Source organism: Genypterus blacodes, unplaced genomic scaffold (assembly GCF_046128005.1).
Source record: "Genypterus blacodes isolate CSIRO-AG114 ecotype Tasmania unplaced genomic scaffold, CSIRO-AGI_Gbla_v1 ptg000073l_1, whole genome shotgun sequence".
Taxonomy (NCBI): Eukaryota; Metazoa; Chordata; class Actinopteri; order Ophidiiformes; family Ophidiidae; genus Genypterus; species Genypterus blacodes.
This window is the reverse complement of record NW_027466883.1, coordinates 1,826,872-1,852,853: the sequence shown is the minus strand read 5'-3', so window position 1 is coordinate 1,852,853 and position 25,982 is coordinate 1,826,872. Positions and strand designations below refer to the sequence as shown.

Below are 25,982 nucleotides of genomic sequence, written 5' to 3'. Positions count from 1 at the left end.
TCACCTTTGTGCTTCAGCGCTGAAGCGAGGTGACAGAAAGCACACAGGTGATGGAGAACAGAGAGGGAACAGGGATTTGTTATTGATCTTCTATATTGGATTTGGATTGTTTGTCCAATCGTAATCTCTGAATGCATGTCGGCCCCTGAACGTGTTAACATCCAATCGAGGACGGTAAATGGTTTCCTGTCTGACATCCATACAGGTGATCCTGTGTGATCACATCCTGCATGCAATCATCTGTATGGATGTCATCAGGCACATTTGAAGCAGACAAACAGTGAGCGTAACTAGAAATGACTCAAGTTATGAGTCTGAATCCCAGAAAGCTGCAGAATCGCAGCTTCTGAATTGCATGCAAAATGACCAGAATAAAGTGTCAATCTTAATCTTAGAAACAGGATGAAACCAGAAAAGGACAATTAATCATCCAAAGAGTGCAGGAGAGACTAGAAGCTCTAGTGGGCTTATCTGAGGCGTCTCTCCTAATGCTATCACTACTTACTGCTGATCAATGAGTTCATCTGTCTTCCTCTTTAGCTTCCACAGTGTTTTTGTGTTTTGGAGTCATTATTTCACAAGAAGACTTCAGGTAGAGACTCAAAGCCTGGTCTCACAAAAAAGTCTTCAATCGGCTGGCACACACCTGTTAGGATCTGTGCGTGATGGCGCTCTGTTTTTGTATTTGTTGTTTTCATGCTTGTGTTAGTTCCTGGCGGGGCATGGCTACCTCATCCCTGTTCCCGCCCTCTGATTCCACACAGCTGATCACCATTTCAGCGCTCATCAGTGGTGGTATTTAGGTTCCAGGTCAGCCAGCCATGCTTGGCCACAGAGTACTCTCTATACTCACTACTCAATATTCAGTACTAGTCAATTCTGTTTCAGTCTAGTTATCCGTTTGTTCATGGGACCTTTAGTAGGACTTTGCATGCTGCGCTGTTTTGTTTAAGTGAGTGGACCTTTTGTTTTTCCTGTGCTCCGGGATTCTGTTTTTGGGATTCACTGGCTTCTTTAAGCGTTCCATGTTCAGAGACTCCAGCTGCAGCACCCAGCCTTTATGTTCCCAGCTTCATCACGGGTTTGAGTCTTCATTAAATTCTGTTTGCTACCTGATTCCATGTTCTGGTTTCTGTGTTCCGCATAACTGGGTCTGACATTAAAACAACTTGATCGCCTGCTGATCATAACACCAGGCCACACACACACACCATCATCCACACACACTCCAGCACAGCAGGCAGAAATGGCACACAGAGCATCCTACACTGCCTACAGTGAGGAAGTGATTCAGTGGCAGCACATAAACAACACAACTTACATGGAAATAAGCTGAAGTGGATGAAACAATATGAGAGCTGTAGTGGCGTCCAAAACACAGGTTTGAGCAGAAAAGAGAGACTGAAGTTCAGAGAGAAGCAGACGCTTCCCAGCGTGAGCAAACAGAGTTTACATATCAGGGGTCGTGGCAAACACTGACATATATTCCACTGTTGGTGACAAATCATTCATCTATTCTTTTAATGAGCAGTTACATGAAAACACATCAGAGCACTTTATATGTTTCTGCTCTTAAATATTCACAAAACAGTTTATAAATTCAAGAAAAGTGCACCAGGTGCTAGTGACCACTTTGAGTTTAGTAAAGAAGCTCCTGGTGTGAAAAAGGTTGGAGAGCCCTGAAAAAGACTCTTCATCTGAGGGACATAAAGACCACAGACAACATTTGAGGATTCATGGTGAGTTGAACTGACCTCAGAATCTCCAGTTTACAGTTTGGACTCTCCACAAACTCAGACAGCAGCTTCACTCCTGAATCCTGCAGCTTGTTATCACTCAGCTTCAGCTCTCTCAGATGGGAGGGGTTGGACTTCAGAGCTGAGACCAGAGCAGCACAGCCTTCATCTGAGATCTGACAGAGATACAGCCTGCAGAGAGAGGAGGATTTCAACAAAACACTGCTGAGGGTCAAGTGGAAGGAAGAAGGTGTGTGTGTGTGTGTGTGGGCTGGTAAATTCATAAAAAGTGTTAACCTGCTTGATCTTTCACTGATGGTCACTTTTATGTTTTCTGAAGTATATTCTAAATAAATGAATTGATTATAATCACAGTCATATTCAACATTAATCAGGTAAAACTCCAGGTGTAAATTGAGTTTCAATATTTGCTGCACAAACTCAGCAGTTGAATAGTTTGTTGTGTTTTTACTGTGATAAAGTCTGAAACACAATCAGCAACTGGAAATTACAATGTTGTCTGTGTGTTTACAAGGACGTCTGCCAAACGAGGTGATAAACATTAGAATCACACCAAATACCACAGTGTGATTGTGTTTTGTGTTATTATGAACACAGAGTGATGAATAAACACAGCAACACATATTCATGTTTCACCCAAACTGGGAAGGGAAGACATCCATACAGGTGATCCTGTGTGATCACATCCTGCATGCCATCATCTGTATGGATGTCATCAGGCACATTTGAAGCAGACAAACAGTGAGCGTAACTAGAAATGACTCAAGTTATGAGTCTGAATCCCAGAAAGCTGCACAAGCTCCTGTTTTAGGGGGAACAATGCTTTGTTTGCATAACTCACCTCAATTAAGTATGAAGTCTAAATACATAAGAGCACAAATTAGTATTAAATCCCACTTACGCCCGTGTATCTCCACTCAGAGATTAGCTACTAAGAGGTTAGCTACCAAATCTGGAAGCACAAACAATCTCTTCCACCTCCTCAAACAGCATCTCTGCATGAAACTGAATGGAACATGTTGGAATATAACAAATAATGTCAACACACATATAAGTAAATGCAGTAACTGAGGTTAATATAGTCTAGTAACCAAATGGCTGGCCCCGGGAAAATCTGGAGATGGAGGAATACACACGAGCATTTCAGCGTCTCTCTCCAGGAGGGCTAGATAACACATATCTGCCAATAGGTGAAGAGGTCACTGTATCACTTCATCGAAGCTTCAAACATCTGTAGTCAGGAAGAAGGAAGAGAGGGGGTTCGCATAGACGGGCAGTCGGGGGGAGCTTCTTCAGATCAAAGGGCTAATTACACTATACTATTGTTCTTTAATTTACACAAAGAGAATTCTACTTTCCCCCACAGACATCTGTTCATCCCTCTGATTTGAATCTAAGCGCTGCCCCTCTTGAAGCTGGCTGACCAATAGATAACAGTTAAACTACATTGTCATCAGTGAATTAGAATATTATGTAAACACCCTGTATATGTGGGATAAATAGGGCAGCACGGAGATATTTGATTGTCCTTCTCTGGTGCATGCCAGAGGTGGAACCAGCGCTGTCCAAGGTCTTATTCCAGTAAAGCTCTCCTGAAGATTCCAGTTCATCTTTGCCTCATCTTTTCCTCTTGATTCACCACAAACGAACACGCAGAAGAATATCAGAACGATTCTTCAATATTTGGTGACACCCGACGTTTTGGTGACAAATTTGGACGAGGCCCAGAGAAAAGGCGCCTCTGACAACAGAGGCAAACGCTTCACTTCCATACGGCGCCGTATATCAAAGGGTGAGCAGAACCTGTTAAATCGAATCTGTAATAGGTTATTGGACACTCTAAAGTTTATCTATGGAAGTGGGCAATTGTCTTTTGTATGTCACGTAAATTTAGAGTAATTCAAAGAGGAGACGGACTGGAGTCTCGGTATAGCTGACTGTGATAACATTTTGGAATTCTCATATTCGGTCCAGACTGTAGGAGGTACGGGCCTCCTCGACCCGGCGTGGTCACAGGCTAAAGTCTTGTTTTTAAATTAAACTCAAAGTTGCTAAAGTCTACTTGGTTTGGGATTAAGATCCCTTAATAAATTTCTAAAAGGAGCCAATTCAGCTAAAGTCAGGTTTGGTGGGTTAATGTCCCTTATTGAAACGGAACTAAAATAAGCTAAAGTCAATTTTTTAGTTATTGGTTACATCCATTATTCGGTTATGGTTAAAGTCAGTCAATTTGTGTTAAAAAATAACCCGCTAAGTATTAATTAAGAGTGTACAAGCACTGTTTGGCTAAAGTCCATTGGTTAATGTCCAGTTATAGTTAACTTGTTAAGATTAAATAAATTAAACCTTGGAGGTGCACTGTTGCAGAAGTGTGGCAGATTACTGACACAACATAAAGAATAAACAGACTTTTGAGTAATTAACAATCGTTCCAAGTGATTCTGTGTCAAGTCCTGTCTAGGATATAGTCGTTTAGTCAAGGGGATGAGTATTCATATACAGAGAAATACTCTTGTCTGAGGTATCGTTTATTGAGGTCCGGACGAAGCCGGGGGCTTCTGGGTTTTGGGTTTGGAATTGCCGTGTGTGGATGAAAACTCGATTAAGGAGTAGTATTCTTGTCTGAGACGTTTTTTTCTGAAGATATACGGCATAAAAATATTTAAAACTGTCTGTATTGTATTGGTGGATTAAGGGTAATCTGCTTCCAACTTCTGGTAAATTCACGTAGTGGCCATACGTTCATTTATCGAAACTGTATGCGTGTGTATGTGTGAGAGGGAGGAATAGAGAGAAACGGACGTTTTGGGTGTATGATCCGTTTTCGACTGAGAGAGATCTTCGTGTCTATGTGTGTGTGGGGATTTGCAGTCACGTATCTTTGACAAACAGCTGGTTGAGACAGCACTTGTGTTTGTTTTGCCTTGCCACGTATGACTGAGAGGTGGCTGCATCTGACTGAGATTCTGCGTGTGTATGTCTGAGTGTGATTGAGCTGTGTGAGAGAGTTGTCCGTGTGTTCTGGTCCAGCTGTGTACGTGTGTGAGATTGAGTGAGCCGGCATGTAAATGTGTTGTTCTGTGTGATTAACTGTTGTTTTGTGTCTGTATGTCTGAAGCTGTGTTATTAACCTGGTTATTACGTGTCTGAATATGTGAGTTGTGTGTGTTACTGTCTTATAACACGTGTCCCTGAATATCTGAGCTGTGTTATTAACCTGGTTATTACGTCTCTGTGTATCTGATCGTGTGTGTGTGTAAGAATGCAAACAGGAAGAAAGAACTGTTCGTCTGAGAGGGAACTGTCTGTGGGTGTCTGAATATATTCAGGATATATTTTATATAGAAGTTCAGAGACTTTCCGGGTGTCTTTTTAGCCCCGGCACATCATGCAGTAATATACTCCGATACACTGTCAAAGTCCCGGGGGACTAATTGTTGGTGAATCCCGAAAAACAACAATTACATTGGATTTCTGTTTTTTTTTTTTTGTTTCTGTTTTTCGTTTTCATTTAGGAAGTCATTGAATAGTGCCATAGTATCCTCAACAATATATAAACAGCGCCCCAGACCCCAGAAGTGACGCAACGACACCTCAGGCCTACAGCAGTACTGCAGCTACGAGAGTTCGCTGAATTTCAGAAAGCGACTTAACAGCGCTACCCTCAGTTCTTTTAGTAGTACTGCAGCTACATCTTCTCCTGGTATTTATAATCGCACCCGCTGTCGTTAAAGAAAGAAAAGAAAGTCCCTCTTAAATAATTAATTAGTTACATAGAGTAAATAAACAATTCAAATTGATTAATTAATTGATTAATAGAAACAATTCTTTTAATTTTGTATTTAGTTCTGTTGTTTGTTTGTTTTGGTTTTTTGGTTTTTAATTTTTTTTTAATTTTTGATGAAATTAAATTTTTTTTAAATTTTTAGATTACTTATTTTATATTTTCTCTTTCTTGAAAGATTAGAACGTAACAAACTCATAGAGCTTGCTAAGACTTGAACAGCCATGGCCGAAGTCCTTACCTGCAACAACTATACTGAGGCAATTTTGAGTCGTATCATGTCAGGTACGGATTCTGACAAAAGAGACAAAACCCGACAACATCTGGAACGCCTCTTGTCTGACTGGGAAGACAGGGGCCTCTGGCCCAAACCTGATGCGCCTCCTCCTTCCATTGAGTGCGTCCAAGCAACTTTTGACCGAATGAACGAAGCAGCTACAGAAGCTACCAAGAAATGGGAAGCAGGTGGAAAGAAATCATGGGGGACAGCCAAACAAGACAAAGACCATGCGCAGAAGATTCGAGCCCGCGCCATGACTCTGCTGTCGGCCGCCAATCAAGTGGAGCAGCACAACCGGGACAAGCTTGAAGGGGTCGAGTCTCTCAACTCAGACGATTTTGTGGCTATAGAAGACCTTCTGGCCATCATTAGACGCCTGTTAGGGCGAGAAACAGCCAATGACATCGACCAAAGGCTCCGCTTCATGCTGGTGGGAGACTCTGAGCTCTTGAACAGCGGAAGTACTGCTTATTGTACTGAACTGAGACGACGCTTCCTTTCGGTTCTGACAGTCTCCAACCTGCAGCGATTTGATTGGACCAAGGGAAAATCCTTCCATGTGTTCCTCAACAGTTGTGCTGAGAAGTGGGCCGATGCCACTGGAACAATGCCCCACACTGAATTGCCAAACAGTGCCACGGTCCAAATGTTCCGAACAGCGGTGATACGCTCCCTTCCCCAGCAGGTCCAGGCTACATTGGAAGATGTTGTAGGACTAGACCAAGAAACCCACGACAAATGGCGAGCCGTGTTGGCACATTACACTGAAAGGCACTTTCAGTCAGAACATTCAGACGTCTTAGAGATCAACACATTCCTGAAAACGTTGTGGAAAATGCTGATTGCCCTGATCAATACTGACAAGGAAATCAAGTCAGTCCCCCCTGTTCAAATATGCCCAGTGGTCCCCGAACACCCTTCCCCAGCCGTCCCTGCCCGGCTAGCCCCCCCTCCACCTGTAGCACCCCAGGCTTGGGTCCCTCCTCAGCCGGCCTCATATGCAATGCATTTCTATCCATATGCTCCACAACCCCAGATGTATTCCAGCTGGTACCAGAATGGTCCAGGCAACCAAAGAGGACGTGGCCGTGGATGTTCAGGAAAAGACAGAGGAGGAAGAAGAGCAGCACTACGTCGACACAAAGTCTGTTTTCATTGTTTGGATCCTTGTCACTGGGTCCGAGAGTGCCCTTACATGGAATATGCATGGCAGCACTCCAAACTTCGGACAGCAACAGAATATCAGAATGGAGGACAGGGAACAGTTGAGCGCCCACCGCACCATCCCCCATACGCCCCACAGATGCCCATGTATGCCCGGCCCACAGGTGACCCTTACAACCCAGGTCACTGTTGACAAGGCCCGAAGACAGCGCATCCAACCCTCTCCCCAATCACCGCGACCCACGCCCTCAAGCTGAATATTCACCCATCCTTTATCAGGTCAACTGGATCTTCAAATGCTCATCACCATCGAGCACGCCATGGCGCATGCGGCTGCATTGCCAGTACTGGACTACATCAACACCTTCCATTGGAGTTTCTGAAAGACACGGCATTGTGGACGCCGTGCTGTATCAGAAACAAAAGGGGGAAATGAGAAGAAGGTGTTAATGTGTTTGTGTGTGCAGAACAGAGTTGAATTGTATATGATATGACAAATGAAGTGCCTTAATCTCAATCACAGGGGCAAGGGATCAGGATTGGTTCTCATCTGACACCGGATGGCTGTGTAGAGACCTCATAACTTCCTGTGCTCTCATTCAGCTGCTGATAATGCTTCCTCCCATGTTCCCTGTATCTGATTACAGATCTTTTCAAGAGAAGCTCACCCTTTTTCACCTCACCAAGGGGTCATTAGGCCCACAGGTGTATATTGATGAGATTGGGGTGCTTTGGAGTGTTCCAGACAAGAACAGAGCTAGGAACTAAGTGGAAGCGGTGTTTGAATCATTGTTTTTCTGGTGGGCCACAATTGATAAAAAATGGTGATTGGATGAACTACTTCTATTATGACCAACAGAGATTTGTCAATTACACACGGGATGCTGTAAAAGGGATGACTGAACAAATGGCCCACACCACGTTGATCACCTATCAGAAAAGGATCGTTTTCGACGTGACGTTAGCTGAAAAGGGGGTGTGTGTGCCATGTTTGGATCTGCATGTTGTACTTTCATCCCCAACAACACTTCCCCAGACGGTTCTGTCACTAAGGCCCTAGCGAGTTTGACGTCCCTAAGTCACGAGCTATCAGAAAACTCAGGGATAGATGACTTCTTCTCTGACACCCTCGAGAAGCTATTTGGGAGATATAAGAAATTAGCTGCGGCCGTCCTACTATCTATTTCAGTTATGGCAGGGATTTTGGTTGTTTGTGGATGTTGTTGTGTTCCCTGCATCCGAGCTCTTTTAGTTCGCCTGATCAACTCAATGATGACACCTGAGTCACGTCAGATGGTGATGCTGACTCAGCCTCTTCTCCTGGAACAGGATCTTGACGACGACCCTGATGTTCTTCCCCTGACCACAGTGGTTGTGAAATAAGGACTTCCTTTCTTTCTCTTCTCAGACTACCTCAGGATTACAAATGTTTATATTTGAAAGCACACATAAGCTTGCGCTTTTGTGCCAGCTAATAGAATAGATTTAGTACAAGGTGTTTAAATTACTGTGGGACGGGATTTATTGAATTGTATTTTCATGAGTTGTTTTCCAGGGTCTTAGAAGGTTTCAAGTTCCAGACCCTAACCGCGGGCCTGTACAATGAGTGGACGCCTACGCAGCGTCCCAAGAATGACCCTCGAACCAGAAGGCTAATGTTTACAAAATTATACGTGTGATGAAATGCTCCGAACCGCTGGGGGTCCGATGGGTTGACCAGCCCCCTACCGGGTTGCGGTAGTTGATTTTTGTATTAATGAATGAATGATTGCAAAGTATTTTTCCATGAAGGAAGCAACTACTGTTAATTAAGGTGTCAAATGCATTGTATCTTTAATATAGGACATATGTAGTGTTTGTGTACATAGCACATGCACTGAATCTGTTTGAATAAGTCATGTACATTGCATTTTCATACCCTTTGAATTCTACTGGATGATAATGTGAATTCTGTTCATGTGATGAGATGTTGGTTTAAACTGAGTGGATTGGTGAGTGTGGCAGGAGGCTTAGATTGTTTATCTCAAGTTTGATTCATTCTATGAATAGAATGAAAAGGGGGACTGTTGGAATATAACAAATAATGTCAACACACATATAAGTAAATGCAGTAACTGAGGTTAATATAGTCTAGTAACCAAATGGCTGGCCCCGGGAAAATCTGGAGATGGAGGAATACACACGAGCATTTCAGCGTCTCTCTCCAGGAGGGCTAGATAACACATATCTGCCAATAGGTGAAGAGGTCACTGTATCACTTCATCGAAGCTTCAAACATCTGTAGTCAGGAAGAAGGAAGAGAGGGGGTTCGCATAGACGGGCAGTCGGGGGGAGCTTCTTCAGATCAAAGGGCTAATTACACTATACTATTGTTCTTTAATTTACACAAAGAGAATTCTACTTTCCCCCACAGACATCTGTTCATCCCTCTGATTTGAATCTTAGCGCTGCCCCTCTTGAAGCTGGCTGACCAATAGATAACAGTTAAACTACATTGTCATCAGTGAATTAGAATATTATGTAAATGCCCTGTATATGTGGGATAAATAGGGCAGCACGGAGATATTTGATTGTCCTTCTTTGGTGCATGCCAGAGGTGGAACCAGCGCTGTCCAAGGTCTTATTCCAGTAAAGCTCTCCTGAAGATTCCAGTTCATCTTTGCCTCATCTTTTCCTCTTGATTCACCACAAACGAACACGCAGAAGAATATCAGAACGATTCTTCAATAAACATCATCAATTAACACCCTTTACCCGGCAAGTGACTACTTTTGGTCATTTCCGCACAGGTCATATATCATGCCCATCCCCCGTCCCAGAGAATTCAAGAATCATGTGGTCTTCACCCAGCCAATCAGCAAAGTTTGCCCAACATCACAAGTCACGTGATTGTGGCATTGACCAATCAGCAGAGACCAGGAACACATCAAACTTCCTGTTTCTTTCAAAATCAGAAAAAGATGCTTTTGCAGTTGGGTTTCCTCGACATTTACCACCATAACACCAAACTAACCATGGTAAGTTGATGAAACTCACACATGTTATTGTTGAGTAGTTGTGCTAAGATGTGTGTTGTTTGTGGAGGACTTAGTGAAATGAATGAAAATACGGCATGAAAAATGCGGGCGCCATATTTGATTATACTCTCACTGTAAGTTAAGAGTTAATTTGGTATGTCCGTTTTTGGACATATGCCCGATGCATCTAACAAGCCGTGCATTTTGTGCATTTGCAGTGTGTTTTTAGTTTATCCATAGTGAATATGAGGGATTTTTGTCAGTTTATGACCTTATAACAGTTGTTTTATTGATATAAAAGCAACTTTATTTATAATTTTCTGCTTCCTTTAATGTTTTATGGCAAGAGGAGGGAGACTGCTGTCGTGCCAGTCCACCCTGACATCAGTGATGATGATGACGAGGATGACGATGTGTCAGACCCTAACTTCGTCCCACCCAAGAGGAAATGCAGGCAGCCTGCAGTGGAGGTGCTCCAGGACAGTGATTTAAGACAAAAGATACTTTATTCTAGTCATTTTGCATGCAATTCATGGCAATCACACACAATTGATATTTGGCACCTCGGCACTGCCCTGGAGGCAAACTGGCATCTCACCAGCTACCAGTCCACTTACTTGGTCCATACTGGACTCGAACTGGCGACCCTCCGGTTCCCAGGCTGAATCCCTATGGACTGACCTACTGATGATGACATGAGCAGCCAGCACCACAAGCCAAGAGGCCCAGACCCAGTAAGTCAGCAGCCAGGCCAACCACCTGGCACCAAGCTGACCTGAACAACACAGCCCTGCCTGAATACCAGCACCCCATCCAAATAATTAAGGGTCTTAAGTTGCCAACCTGATGTCATCAGAGGTTCAGGGTCATCCACTTTGATGAAGAAGCGCTCACTGGTGCCAGAGATCATGGTGCTGTCAAAGTCCGGCCACTGTGCAGCTTCCTAACTACTGCCTTCAGGCGTGAGCCACAGACGCCCAAACGGTCTGTGGATGAGGTGATGGTTGCCTACAAAGGGAAGAAAGCTGGCAACCTGAGGCACTACATAAAAAGCAAGCCAGACAAATGGGGTTTTAAGCTGTTTGCCAGGGCCTCTGAGGATGGCTTCATCCATGACATGGTGCTATACCAAGGCAAGACTACCCTGGAGGCCCATGATGTCCCCCTGAAACCTGAACAAGAAGGTTTGGGTGCCACCAGCCAGATTGTCACTGTCCTGGCCAGAACCTTGTCCTTCCCCACCACCACAGCCAGTGAGACCAAGAAGAGAGAGGCTGTGAGCTGTCCAGCTGTCATCAGGAGTTATAATGCCAACATGGGGGGCATTGACAAGAGTGACAAGCTGGTACACCTCTACCGCAGCCCCATGAAGTCCAAGAGGTGGTACCTGGGACTGTTTGCGTACACCATTGATGTCAGCCTCAAAATGCCTGGGTTGTGTACAAGAGGGACTGCAAGGCCCTTGGTGGGAAATACCAGTCTCTGAAAGATTTCAGACCCCAGGTGTTGACAGCCTGACCTCCAGTGCTGATGTTTCTAAGCCTGTCCGGAGACACAGCAGCCACACCCCAAATGCGGCTGTGCGGTTTGATATGTCCCTCTTCCATTCCCCTGTACATGACGCACGCCAGACCTGCAAGCACTGCGGCAAAAAAGGCAACATTGTGACGTCGTATGTGGTCTGCAGGGTCTGCAACATGCACCTCTGCATGACCAGCGAGTGGAAGTGCTTTGTCAAATTCAAAGTGGCCTAATGTCTAAAGTGGTAATGTGTGAGGGGCCTGTTTCAGCACTTTGTTCTAAAAGTGATGTTCAAATGTTGTAAATTAAATGTTTCTTTCACCTTACAGGTGTTTCTCTTGTATTTTTTTGTGTAAATACTTGGAATTTGTTTTACCACAAGCGGGCAAGTAACCAAATATGGTAACTTCATTGACCTTGATTTTCTACAGGAAAATGAAATTTTTTGAAAAATGTTACAACAGTAATACAGTCTTGTTATGTTCTCCAACAACAGCCTAGGTTTGTTGTTGTTTTTTTCAAAGTTTTTTTTAAAGTTCAAAGTTGTTCTAATATGGAGATTGTATCAAATATCGCCTCAGGGATGAAAAATATTTCTATTTACTTTGTGGCTTAGGCAATGAGACAAACCACAGTCTGAAATGAAGAACTTTGATTAAAAAATATTAGTGTAATAAGTTTGTTCCATGTTAGTGACAATTGTTGTTTTCCCCAGTGCTCCATCTGCACTGTAAAGTATTACACACACTGAATCAATTCAATTAGTCAATGACATCAACATGACGACATTTCTGTCTAAAAATGTGTCTGACCTCAGAATCTCCAGTTTACAGTTTGGACTCTCCAGGCCAGCAGACAGCAGCTTCCCTCCTGAGTCCTGCAGGTCGTTATAACTCAGCTCCAGCTCTCTCAGATGGGAGGGGTTGGACTTCAGAGCTGAGGCCACAACATCACAGTGGGTCACTGAGAGTCCACAATCAACAAACCTGTTATTATAGATTAACATGAAATTCATTATTAAAGCAGAGCACTTACTAAGTTACTTCATTTTAAGATGTGAATAATCTGAGTAATGATAATGGACACTGAGCAAACACCTTCACTTCTAACTGAGTGTACTCTTTACATTGGTGGGGAACCTCCGGCCTGTTTGATCCGGCCCGCAAGACATTACATTACATTACATTGCGGTCATTTAGCAGACGCTTTTATCCAAAGCGACTTCCAATAAGTGTGTTCAACATAGGTGGGCAAAAGAACTTCAGGTCACAAGAAATCGTAAGTGCATTTCCTTCTGAAACCAACAGCTAAGAGCATAACTAGTGCTAAAGTAGGAGTGCAATAAGTTAGGTACCTAGACAAATGAGAAAATAAAGACAATTAAGAAAACAAATTAGTGCATCAGAAAAGCACGAGCTAGGACAGAAAAGCACGAGCTAGGACAATCTAGAGACAATTTTGACTCTTTCGATGACGGCATGTAAATAATTACACTGTGACCCCCCCCCCCCCCCCCCCCCCCATACAGGGGACAGGATTACCTGTTATTTGATATTATTATTAACATCTGGACTAACCGAGCCTTTCTGCAGTTCCTCACAGCTGGGATCAGTCTCTGTCGTCCTGCCATTGATGTATTATACTTTTCCACATTCAGCTCGTCCAGAACCTCCTCAGACATCTGCAGCATGTAGGCCAGGGCTGAGCAGTGGATCTCTGAGAGTTCCTTCTCTGATCTCTTCTCTGACTTCAGAAACTCTTGGATCTCTTCATGTACAGAGTGGTCCTTCATCTCCATCAAACAGTGGAAGATGTTGATGCTTCTGTCAGGAGACATATCATCAGCCCTCATGTCTTTCAGGGTTGTGATAGCTCTCTGGATGTCCTCTGGTCTGCTCTCTGATTGACCCAGCAGACCTCCTAAGAGACTCTGGTTGGACTCCAGTGAGAGACCATGAAGGAAGCGAACAAACAAGTCCAGGTGCCCATTTTCACTCCGCATGGCTTTGTTCATGGCTGAGCTTAGAAAGACATCCAGTGATGGGTTACGGTCAGTAAAAATGAAACCCTTCCGTACCTTAGCGTTCCTGGTTGTGTAACAGTGGTACTTGTAGACTGCAGCCAGAAACTCCTGAATGCTCAAATGAACAAAGCAGTAGACTCTTTTCTGGAAGATCACACACTCCACCTGCAAGATTTCTGTACAAACTCCAGAGAACACTGATGCCTCTGACACATCAAGTCCACACTGCTTCAGGTCTTCTTGGTAGAAAATGATGTTTCCTGTCTCTAGATGTTCAAACGCCAGCCTCCCCAGCTTCAGTAGAAGCTCCCTGTCCGTCTCAGACAGCTCCTCTAGACTGCGCTCATGGCCCTCATGATACTTGTGCTTTTTGGTCTGAGTCTGGACCATCAGGAAACGTGAGTACATGTCGGTCAGGGTCTTGGGCAGCTCTCCTCTCTGCTCTGTAGTCAGCATGTGCTCCAGAACTGTGGCAGTGATCCAGCAGAAGACTGGGACTTGACACATGATGTGGAGGCTCCTGGATGCTTTGATGTGTGAGATGATTCTGATGGACAGATCTTCATCACTGAACCTCTTCCTGAAGTACTCCTCCTTCTGGGCATCAGTGAAGCCTCGTACTTCTGTTAGCCTGTCAACACATGTAGGAGGGATCTGATTGGCTGCTGCAGGTCTGGAAGTTATCCAGAGGAGAGCTGAGGGCAGCAGATTCCCCTTGATGAGGTTTGTTACTAGCTCGCTGACTGATGCCTTCTTTGTGACATCACACAGAACCTCAATGCTGTGGAAATCCAGAGACAGTCTGCATTCGTCCAGACCATCAAAGATGAACAAAACTTTACAGTCAACCAGCTTCTCCGGTGTGAGCGTCTGTAATGTTGGATGGAAAACACGGAGCAGCATGAGAAGACTGTACTGCTTATCTCGGATCAGGTTCAGCTCCCTGAACGTCAGCAGAATCAGCAGACTGACATCTTGGTTTTCTAAACCCTCAGCCCAGTCCAGAGAGAACTTCTGCACTGAGAAGGTTTTTCCAACACCAGCGACGCCATTTGTCAGGACAACTCTGATGTGTTCCTGTTGGTCAGCTAAGGCTTTAAAGATGTCCTGGCATTTTATTGGAGTGTCATGGAGGGTGGTCTTCTTGTCTGCTGTGTCCAGCTGAACCACCTCATGTTGGGTATTGACCCCTTCACTCAGTCCCTCTGTGATGTAGAGCTCAGTGTAGATCCTGTTGAGGGGGGTTCCACTTCCTGCTCCAGCACTTCCTTCAGTCACATGTTCACATCTCCTCCTCACACTGAGCTTATGTTTGTCTAAAAGTTCATACAGAGCGCCACCTAGTGGAAGAGAAACAACAACAACAAAACAAAACATGAGTGTGGAAAAATGAGAATAGCTGCTGATAGAAATGTTGACAGCATCAGACAGATCAACAGTCTTACTGTGCACTGATCCAGACTGACTGGGTGTCTTCAGTCCAGGTTCTTTTCTGGATCTTTGACCACGCTTTTGACGTGAGGAGTCTCCAGATGAAGCAGACTGGTCCCAACATGAGCTCCTCTTTCTCTTTCTGTGAAGATGAAGGCAATTCATGTCACTGATTAAAGCCATTGTTTATTATTGTGTTGAGCCTCACCCTGAAGACACATTGTCTGGGGCAGAGGTGCGTGCGTGCGTGCGTGCGTGCGTGCGTGCGTGCGTGCGTGCGTGTCTGTGTGTGTGTGTCTTTGCACATCTGTTGATGGTTTGCTGATTGATGATAGCTGAAGGCCAGCAGATGCTTTTTCTGTTCTTTATCTATGTTGTGGTGTTGATTGATTAGATATTGTGCAGCCTATACTGCATAAAGGAATCCAACATGAAACATTTACAACATACAGATTATTGGCATTGTTATATGTAATAAATTCAAGCTAGATAAACACAAGTATGACAGCTAGAGTCTGGACCTCCATCTGGGACACATAATACACAGTTTGTCAGATCAGAGGTTTTCATTTTGGTCCAAATGCATTGTGGGGATTTTGTTATGGATATTTTTGGATTGACACCATTATGTGGATCGTCAAATCAGAGTGTCATTCCCGCTTATTTAATACATACAATCAACATGGAACCTTATTAATCAGCTCAGCTTTTAACACCACAGTACCCACCAGATGAGAGATCTGGGATTGAACACCCCCCTGTGTGACCAGATCCTGGGCCCTCTGACCACCAGGCCCCAGGTGGTAAGGTTCAGTAAGCAGACCTCCAACCCCTTCACCCTGAACACAGGTTCCCCCCAGGGCTGCGTCCTCGGCCCCCTATTGTGCTCCCTGTACACACTACTGTGAGGCCAGGTTCAGCTCCAACTCCATTGTAAAGTTTGCAGATGACACGGCCGTGGTTAGCCTCCATGAGAAGGCCTGGTGGCGGTGACTGACCTGACTCTGTAGTGTCAGGATAACAACTTCCAAAATCAGCTAAACTAAGGAGCTGATTGAGGACTTTAGCAGAGGACTTTAACCATGCAAACCCTATTAGCACAAGCTCCATGAGCATGCCAATCCATTTCACTACATACAAGTATGTACAGGTATCTGACTAAACTGGTAGTGTTACAATTAGTTCATAGAATGCTGTCTGCCTGGGCTGAAAAGAAGTTTGCAATTGAAAAAAAAGTCTCCTTCAACTTATAGGGTTAGGGTTTTCAGGATGTAGTACTCAATTGGTTCATTAGTTACATTCAAATATAGAGATCTATCTATCTATCTATCTATCTATCTATCTATCTATCCTTAAATAAATGACTGTAACATTGTCTGGGCTGCTTCTTACTCATCTAACTTCAATCCATTGTTTCAAATGCAAAAGAGGTTTTTAAGAACGATTTCCAGCTCCAGCAGAAAACAACCATCTGCTGCTCTATTTACTAAACACAAAGTATAGCTTATTATCAAAGTCAATAACATATTGATTTCATTGTTTTATGTGATACTGTCCCATGTTAGTTTCTGTTTTGTTGTTTGCTTGTCTCAAGTTTGTTTTTTTCTTCTTAAATTCTATTAATTACTTTTTATATAGCTAATAATGGAATAGTGGAGGGACCTTTAGGCTGATTTTCTCTCCTGCACAATTACTTTATTTCTCCATGGTCATATTTCTTCATCAGTTGACTTTTGTGTGAACAACAATTAAAAAAAAATGTTCATCATGTTTATGTTTTCACACAGACAGAGAAGATTTTGGCAGCAACCAAAGAATTCCCAATGCAGGAGAATTCCTGTAACAGATAAACAGAGCTCTTACTTTGTGCCTGAGGGTCCAGGTCCCTCACTGAATACTGGAGGGTTATCCATGGACCAGTCACTCTTCATGGACACACAGCCTGATGCAGCAGATCCTGTTCCATCCTCCTCTTCATCCATGCAAACACTCATCTGCTGGATTTTAGTCAAACAGGAAAAAACATTTCAGACACAAAAAACTCTCAAAGAATAGAACACACACAACACACACAACACACACACACACACACAGAGAGCCTCAATGATAAGACTGCACTATTCTCTCGCTCTCTCTGTCTGTCTGTCTGTCTCTCTCTCTCTTTCTTTCTCTCTTTATCTTTATCTGCTTCTATTCCTTCAGTCAAACTTACACTTTTTTGTCTTTGTCTGCAGCTCTCACACTTTTTATAACTACTTCACATTACTCAAGAGGAAAGAGGAAATGATCCATAACAGCAACAACATAAATGGATAGTGGATAATGGATAACAGCAGTAAATCAATCAATACCCACTCTTCTGTATCTGCCATTTTACCTGGATTTGGTCTTATCACAGACTGTCAGTATAAATAAGCATGTTGTAATATCACTCACCCTGCTGTCACTCACCAACTTCTTCTGTTCCTCCTTCTGGTCGTCCACCTCGTGAAGGAGCCTGAAATAAAATGGCTGCATGTTTGCTGCTGCAATGATACAAATCTCATAGCCACATACTTGCATGGATCTATTTTGGTGAGTTAATACAGAGCTATCATCAACTTATTTACAAACAAACAACAAACAGAGACTAACATGGTACAGTAACACATAAAATAATGAAAATCAATAAGTTCATACTCATATGCATTCCATAGAATATATTGACTTTGATAAGTTATCTATCTATCTATCTATCTATCTATCTATCTATCTATCTATCTATCTATCTATCCTTAAATAAATGACTGTAACATTGTAAATAGAGCAGCAGATGGAGCAGCAGATGGTTGTCTTCTGCTGGAGCTGGACCTCGTTCTTAATAAAGTAAGTAGCAGGATAGATTAATAGACAGATCACTTGTGTCTTAAGTTTTTTTCTTCTTCTTCTTAAATTCTATGTATGACCTTTTCTATGTTTATAAATCTTTATCACTTGACTTAAATAAAATACAATACAAATAAAAACTACAATAAAAAAAAACTTTTCCTCATGTTTATGTTTTCACAGACAGAGAAGATTTTGGCAGCAACCAAAGAATTCCCAATGCAGGAGAATTCCTGTAACAGATAAACAGAGCTCTTACTTTGTGTCTGAGGGTCCAGGTCCCTCACTGAATACTGGAGGCTTTCTCATGGACCTGTCACTCTTCATGGACACACAGCCTGATGCAGCAGATTCTGTTCCATCCTCCTCTTCATCCATGCAAACACTCATCTTCTGGATTTTAGTCAAACAGGAAAAAACATTTCAGACACAAAAAGCTCTCAAAGAATAGAATAGAACACGCACGCACATGCACACACACACACACACACACACAGAATATCATCAGCTTAACTGAACTGCTCCCCTAAGTACCTGCATGAACTACTGCCCCAGGAGAGAGAGAGAGAGCCTCAATGATAAGACTGCACTACACTCTCTCTCTCTCTCTCTCTCTCTCTCTCTGATATTGGGCTTTACAAATAAAGTTCACTTGACTTGTGTTGGAATATAACAAATAATGTCAACACATATAAGTAAATGCAGTAACTAAAGTTGATATAGTACAAGTAACCAAATGGCTGGCTCCGGGAACGTCTGGAGATGGAGTAATACATACAAGCATTTACAGCTTCACTCTCCAGGAGGGCTAGATAACACATATCTGCCAATAGGTGAAGAGGTCACTGTATCACTTTATCAAAGCTTCAAACATCTGTGGTCAGGAAGAAGGAAGAGAGGGGGTTTGCATGGACGGGCAGTCAGGGGGAGCTTCTTCAGATCAAAGGGCTAATTACACTATACTGTTGTTCTTTAATTTACACAAAGAGAATTCTACTTTCCCCCACAGACATCTGTTCATCCCTCAGATTTGAATCTAAGCGCTGCCCCTCTTGAAGCTGGCTGACCAATAGATAACAGTTAAACTACATTGTCATCAGTGAATTAGAATATTATGTAAACACCCTGTATATGCGGGATAAATAGGGAAGCACGGAGATATTTGATTGTCCTTCTTTGATGCATGCGAGAGTTGGAACCAGCGCTGTCCGAAGTCTTATTCCAGTAAAGCTCTCCTGAAGATTCCAGTTCATCTTTGCCTCAACTTTTCCTCTTGATTCACCACAAACAAACACGCAGAAGAATATCAGAACGATTCTTCAATACACAATATACAATACTTGACACAAGAACGCAAAAACACCAAAGCGCAACACAGTTCAAAGTGACATTAATCTTTCTCTCCTTCCATTCTTTCAGTCAAACTTACTTTCACTTTCACCTTCATTGCTTTTGTGGTAAGAGGAACGCACAGCTTACCCTCTTTCTGTACCAATCCGCCATTCTACATCTATCCCATCACAGGCTGTCAGTATTAATAAGCATTTTGCAGTATCACTCACCCTGCTGTCACTCACAAACGTCCTCTTTTTTCCGCCTTCTGGTCGTCCATCTTGTACAGGAGCCTAAAATAAAATGGCTACGTGTTATCTGTTACTGCAAAACCGAAAGCCTGTCATGAGCTCCTCCCACTTTTACATTTACTGGAAATCACATGTTCTTCATTCGCCTGTCAATGTGTGTGTGTGAGAGAGAGACAGACAGACAGAGAGAGAGAGAGAGAGAGAGAGAGAGAGAGAGAGAGAGAGAGAGAGAGAGAGAGAGAGAGAGAGAGAGAGAGAGAGAGAGCAAATGTAAGTATTTATATAATTCCCATTGAAAGCTAAATAAAAAGTTCAATTCAATTAAAGCAACAAAAGCCTTTGTTGATGTTCTTCCATGTTGGTTTAGGAGAGTTTCCTTATGTTGGAGTCTGAGCTCCGTGTTTGTGCAGCAGCACCACCTACTGTCCAAACCACAAACATCAACTGAAGTGAACTGACGTGGACCCACAGTGCACCTGCCACCTGATCAATGAAAGCAGCCAGTTCCTGATACTCCCAAATCAATGGATGTGCAGTAGAGTGATCTGCACCCGGCCCAGCATCATGTTGCACAAGCTGGCAATGAGTGGGGGCAGAACTCTTCTCCTCCCATCTTCATCAATGTGAGAGGCAGTGCTGGACCTCCTGAACATGCTCTTTGAGCCGTCACCCACCTCCTCTATTTCCTTGTTGTGCAGATCCCTCCCCCTTCAGCTGAAGTTGTAGGGTGTCTAGCTAAAATATTATCCCCATCGTCATTATAACAAGAATTTCTCAACTGTGGCTTTAATTAAGTCGAGCTTTATTGGTTATGTCAGGGGAAGCTGAAGGTTTGCAATGCGTGCTTAAACTTTGTAGTCTTGAGCTCTTCACAAAAAAGAGTAAACGCTTCACCTTTCAGCCCAGTGGACAATACTGATGAGTTGAAGAGGACAATTAAAAAACCATACAATTTAAAGAAATAAAGAATCACACATTTGCCTCGTAATAATTTCTTTCTGCTTTTTACAGCGTTTATCTAAAATTCTTAAATTGAGGTATAATCCTTTAGAGTTCTACTCAAAAAACTATGAATACACACAGTTCAGAGAAAATGAGATTTATAAACAGACTTAGATGGTTTCATGTGTCAAGGCCTGACTGATGTTGATTATACTTTGTGGAAGACTGCTGCGTTTTTTGTCAACCGTAAACTTGATTGACACATTTTGATACAGTAGTTGTATTTTACAGCAAACACTCTCTGATCACTCTCTTATTCAGTGTGATGAATTTCAAAAAGGTAGCTATAGAAATATACAGGAATAGACTAAATCACACACAGTGCTGTCACCAATATAAGTTGCATGTTTCTAAGCTGAATCCGGGCTGATTTTTCTTCCACTATAAATGAATAATTCAAAGCAGCAGTTCTTTACCTTTTTTGAGTCGTGGACTGTTTTGAGAATCTGGTGAAAGTTATTGACCCCCTCCCTAGAGAAAGGCACATAACCACAACTTTGAATGCAATAAATTGACTTTATTTGATAGAACATTCATTGCCTCATACAGTGTAAATTGATGGCCACTCCAAATTAAAAAAAAAAAAATCTTTATGCTCAAATGTTCATTTCAATGAAAAGGTTGTTGTTTGGCTTGAATAAGAAGATGAAACTGTGGAGTCATCTTTGACATCCAATCGATTTCCACTTTTCATTATTCATTCATTCATTGTCACTGCACACCAGAATTCTCCAGGGCTCTTTGAGTTTAATTCATTTTGTAACATTTCCTTTGTCCTCAGGTCAATAAGGTCAACTTTGGCATGGTCTTCATCACTGATACAGTCTATCTCAGCAAGGAAAAGATATGAATCCACAATCCAACTTTATTTAGGAAAAGGTAAATATTTGAAGATATTACGGCCTCAGTTAAGCCTTAAAGGTATATGAGAATATTCACAAGCTGTGATTAACTGTGGGAAATGAGAAATAAGCACTTCATATAGAGATGCAGTTGTTCAGAGAATGATGCAAGCAACTTAGATGGTAAACATAGGTCACCAGAGCAGTCAGCAGTGCTATAAGGAGTGGCAGGGTGCATCTTGAATGGGAAACCTTTATTCAGTCTAGAAGTCAAAACCGGATGTCACCTGACCGTGTGCATCTGGTATATATAACTGACAGAAATAGAACAACTTAGTATATAAATATAGTGAATATAAAAGTTACATTTGTATCTGACCTTCATGGACCACCTGAATTCCATCCATGGACCACTGGTCCAGATTAAGAACCTGGGATTTAAAGGAATGTGCTGCCACCTAGCGGTTCAGGAAAAGAACCTGTTTCATAGAGAATAGAATCTGTAACACAAGGGATCCGATCTTAACCCCCAGAATAGTTACTGTGGCAACATATTGTACAATGATGCAATATTGATTTTATTACTTTAATACAAAACTGATGAGGTAATACAAAGCCTTGGACATATTTTCTGTTCATGTCAGATTAAATAATAATTATAATGATGTAATGATTTCTTCAACAGTAATGTTAAATAAAGATCTGTTGAATTACATCATCCACTAAGTTATCACATTTATAGCTTCTCACTATTCTCATTGTATTACATCCATCCATCGTTTTATATAAGACCACATGTAGAAAATATAAATGTCAAAAGGCACAAAGGCCTCCATCACATAAATATTCAACTTCATCATATCTAAATGTCTCATTCATCCTGTGCTGTGTTTGTTTTGTAGATGAGGAGCTCTCTGATTCCCCGCAGTGGAAGAAGCACTGCAGCCTGCTCCAGGACGCTCCAGTGCACACAGCTTTAGCAACCATGAGGAGGATGAAGGATATCGTTTAGTGTCATCGGACATGAAAGATTGCATGCATTATACTTTACATGTTATCCAAAATAAAGCAACCGGGAAGCGGGGTTCAACCAGTTCAAACTCTCCAGTTGGTCTAGGGTGGTTGCAGGAATAGTCCCTTTCTGTCTGTGTGGTCACCTGAGATGTTCTATAAAGGCTTTAACCCTGTTGTGTAAAGTTTCCCTCTGAAGCTGCTTTAGCCTCTCCATCTCTTCCCTGGCTTGCTGCTGCTGCCTGGCCAGTTCCTTCTGTGATATGGAGTCAATGGTTGCGATATTTTTCAGCTGCATGAGAGACACGTTCCACCTGATGGAGCCTCGGTGCCTCACCGATCTGGTGGGGTTGACTGGCGCCGATATGGACCGCCTCTGTCCCGCCTGCTCACATCCTCCATCAGGACTTTGGGTTTTGCTGGAATAGAATCTGGCTCCATCCGAGGTGTCGATACCCCTGAACGGTCTCTCTGAACTTTTTCGTCCGTCGATCTCTTCCATAGCTACTTTGACGATAGCTTTGGGTTCACATAATTTAATGACCTTTACGCTCCTCTGTTGCTGTACCAGCGAGTCTTTCCTCTGTTGTAACACTTTGCAAGTGTACCTGTACTGTTTGTCCAACAGGTTTAGTTTATGCTGCAGATCTGTGTCTTCCTTTCGGTTCATCACTCTTATGTCCTTTTGTAGCACGCATGTAGGTCTCCTGTACCTTTGATCCATTATGTCCAAGGGCTAAAGCAAGAAATGTGTCTTTTTTACTCTCTTATCAGTAATGTTTCACTTTGCTACACCAATACATTTCAAATGAAAGCCATGCCAGTTTCTAACCTGATTTATGTGTAGCTTTGCTCAGAGGGTTGTGTTGGCATCAGAGTCTTTGCTGCTATGGCTATGTCAGTGTGTGGAATATAATATCCTATTGTGTTTGAAGGCCAGTGGAGAGGATTGTTAGGGACTAGAGAGCGCAGGATCTTTGAGGCCCATCCTACTTTTTTCTTCTTACTGCTATTGGACATTTAGTGGCAACATATTGTTTGATCGTTTTTAACACAAACAAATGACAAACATTTTAAGGCTATTTGTTTTTACAGTAAAATAAAGGACATTATCAGAAATGAAACAGTATTGTGCCTTGAACCTTAACATTCACTTGAAATTGAATGATGTAATCACTATTTAAAATTGAATTAAGTTAAAGGAGGTTCAAATAGACACAGCAAAAACAATCCATATGTGTAGACATATACGCCAATACCGTATATGCTAATATGAAGAAATATAGATTTACCAATAAGTCAGTCAGTCTGGTAATTGCAAGTTTCTTTTGTTATTGTTATTTTGGCCTTTGTATGTTGTTAGAGACTGTTTTTCTATCACTGTTTGGAATCTATTGTGTTGACAATGCAAAAAATCATTTTAGTTTATACAATATTTAGTTCAGATAAAAGAATACACTGCAGTACTTTGTTTCACATTTTCTGGAGCAGGTTAGATGAATCCTTTAAAAACCAGCAGGAAGTCTGTCTGTTTAAACATTAAAGTCCTCCCTCCCACAAAGTGAAACTCAGAAACAGACAACTTCCCATAAAATCACACATTCCTCTGACAGCCTTTGAGGTTTTGACACTTAATTCATTCTGCCGGTGAGTTTATTTCTAACTTTAACACCTGCATAACAGGATGGTTCACTGCTAACACACCTGCTGTCTTCTATAGCTATGGAACCCTTTGCATTTTTCAACTCATTCTCTGTCAAATCAATACTGAGATCTTCCATAACTGCTACTACTTCTCCTTTGTGTCTCTGCTCTGCTGTTCTGCTTTTCTCCCTCCATCTTTCCCCTCTAAATCTCATCACATTTGGCTTTGTTGAAGAAGAGCAGTATATTTGCTGCTGGAACAAACATTGGAATACAGACATTTACACTTATGGAGCAAAGCACCCTTTGAGACAGAGATGGATTATGGGCCATGTAGTATTCAGACAGGTCTTCTCTTTAATCTGTTCACATACATGGTAACTATCCCATTCTTTTCATTCATTTCATTTATTTCAAACAAACCACAGTAACCACTGCTGGAACTACAAATGCATCACTTCCTCCTGCATGCCAGTGGATCTTTCCTGGGAAACGCCTGCCAGACAGTGAGTGTTTATAACAGCAAATGTAAAAGCTTTCAGAAAATGGCCACAGGTTACATCGCCGCTGTCTTCTGTAGTGTCAGCAACGTTTTTTTTCTGTTCACTTTCTTTTCCAGATCAGGCATAGATGCTGCTCTAGCTTTGTGAAGATGATGCGAGCAGTGTGTGTTGATGCACCAGGAGGTCCAGAGAATCTGCTGCTGCGGACTATCCCGGCACCTCAGCCTAAAGATGGACAAGTCCTAATTAAAGTTCATGCAACTGCCCTCAACAGAGCTGATTTACTACAGGTAAAGTACATTTTACATTCTCACAGACTGTACAACTTGACTCAACTAAGCTTAATGGTAACAAGTTTGATATCTGTGTTTGATAGCGGCGAGGCCTGTACCCGCCTCCCCCAGGTGAGAGTGAGATCATTGGCTTGGAAGCAGCCGGTACCGTAGCTGCTCTTGGTCCAGGTCTGAAAAGAGGCTGGAAGCCCGATGACAGGGTCATGACCTTGCTCAGTGGAGGAGGATATGCAGAATACGTTGCCGTGCCTGAGGAGCTGCTCATGTCCGTTCCTTCAAATCTCACATTCTGTCAAGCTGCTGCAATTCCAGAGACTTGGCTCACTGCGTTTCAACTACTGGACCTCATAGGTATAGCTACAATATAGCAACAGCTGAAGAAATGCTCAGTGTAATGGATTAACTTGGTTTTCCACAATGTATGGACATAAAGAAACTTGTTGGAAAAAGGTTGGCAGCTAACCAGGCTCAAAAATTGATTTAGCAATAGTTTCAATCAGCTTATGTAAATGGACAATCTATAGTCAACAGTTATTCATGCCCCTATTCTTATAGGAGAATATCAAGTATATATTTTATTGGCCCCTGATACATTTTAAGCACAGTCTGAAAATGTTGTTATGTTAAGTTGTTTAGAAGCTTGGAACTTTGATTAAGTTTCCTGTTTGAGCTTCACTGCTCCCAATTAGTCTTTGCACGGCCGTGTGGCACGACAGCAGTAAGGGGAAATGCTGGTGTTACAGCAGCATAAAGGGGAAACCTGCACTATTCCTGTTGGGGCAGTTTACTCTCTTAACCTCTGACATAAAGTATTTTTCAATAATGACAACCATCAAAGCAAATGTTATCAAAATCTGAAATGTCCAGAGTCAGGATTCATGTGTTCCTCTGTTGTCTTCTGTCTACTGATCCATGTTTCTCTACCGTCTCACACGTACAGTTGAGCGCCATCTGCTGGAGAGAAGAAGACACAGCAAACATGATTCTAGGATTTTACCCATTTTACCACCTAATAACATTTATACCAATCAGAACTTTATTTTGTGGATTTGTTATGTGAACTGTTTCTTCTTCAATGACAGAAAATGTACAGATATGTAAGTTTGAAAAAAAAAGTTTGTCAATAAAACAGAGTATTGATAAATGATGATCACCACCTGAATACTCACTTTCTGTCAGGTTGTCAGCTTTAGTCCACGTTTATGCGCTGTAGAGACAAACAACAACAATAACAACAACAGTCGTCTTCATGTCAGCTCACA

At 42.4% G+C, this 25,982-nt stretch overlaps 3 protein-coding genes across 4 annotated transcripts in view; 1 reads left to right on the top strand and 2 right to left on the bottom strand.

Moving 5' to 3' along the window:
• Nucleotides 1–19,110, bottom strand: part of LOC143006038 (NLR family CARD domain-containing protein 3-like) — a 44,630-nt gene extending 25,520 nt beyond the window's left edge. The window contains exons 1-8 of one of the 2 annotated variants that reach the window (XM_076157373.1): nt 18,967–19,110; nt 18,102–18,235; nt 17,414–17,474; nt 16,841–16,974; nt 14,992–15,119; nt 13,101–14,886; nt 12,336–12,509; nt 1,755–1,928 (exon numbers count right to left, since the gene is read on the bottom strand). In XM_076157373.1, the coding sequence (XP_076013488.1) occupies nt 1,755–1,928; nt 12,336–12,509; nt 13,101–14,886; nt 14,992–15,119; nt 16,841–16,974; nt 17,414–17,474; nt 18,102–18,235; nt 18,967–19,095 (2,720 nt within the window). In that variant the 5' untranslated portion in view covers nt 19,096–19,110. Of the gene's footprint in view, nt 1–1,754; nt 1,929–11,520; nt 11,645–12,335; nt 12,510–13,100; nt 14,887–14,991; nt 15,120–16,840; nt 16,975–17,413; nt 17,475–18,101; nt 18,236–18,966 lie in introns of those variants that run through there. The other variant, XM_076157372.1, reaches the window with a different exon arrangement.
• Nucleotides 1–25,982, bottom strand: part of LOC143006033 (uncharacterized) — a 201,465-nt gene that overhangs the window by 61,822 nt on the left and 113,661 nt on the right. The gene's annotated exons all lie outside the window — the stretch shown is intronic.
• Nucleotides 22,310–25,156, top strand: LOC143006054 (quinone oxidoreductase PIG3-like). The gene is made up of 4 exons (XM_076157394.1): nt 22,310–23,927; nt 24,353–24,430; nt 24,544–24,717; nt 24,804–25,156. Exons 2-4 carry the CDS (start codon nt 24,374–24,376, stop codon nt 25,086–25,088), a joined length of 516 nt encoding a protein of 171 aa, XP_076013509.1. The 5' UTR covers nt 22,310–23,927; nt 24,353–24,373; the 3' UTR covers nt 25,089–25,156.

Bases quoted from the DNA above. Each gene is read 5' to 3' on its own strand.
- LOC143006054 (XM_076157394.1), top strand. From the start codon at position 24,374: ATGCATCACTTCCTCCTGCATGCCAGTGGATCTTTCCTGGGAAACGCC. The intron at 24,431-24,543 runs GTGAGTGTTTAT...TTTCTTTTCCAG, and splicing joins TGGGAAACGCCTGCCAGACA to ATCAGGCATAGATGCTGCTC. The intron at 24,718-24,803 runs GTAAAGTACATT...TGTGTTTGATAG, and splicing joins ACAGAGCTGATTTACTACAG to CGGCGAGGCCTGTACCCGCC.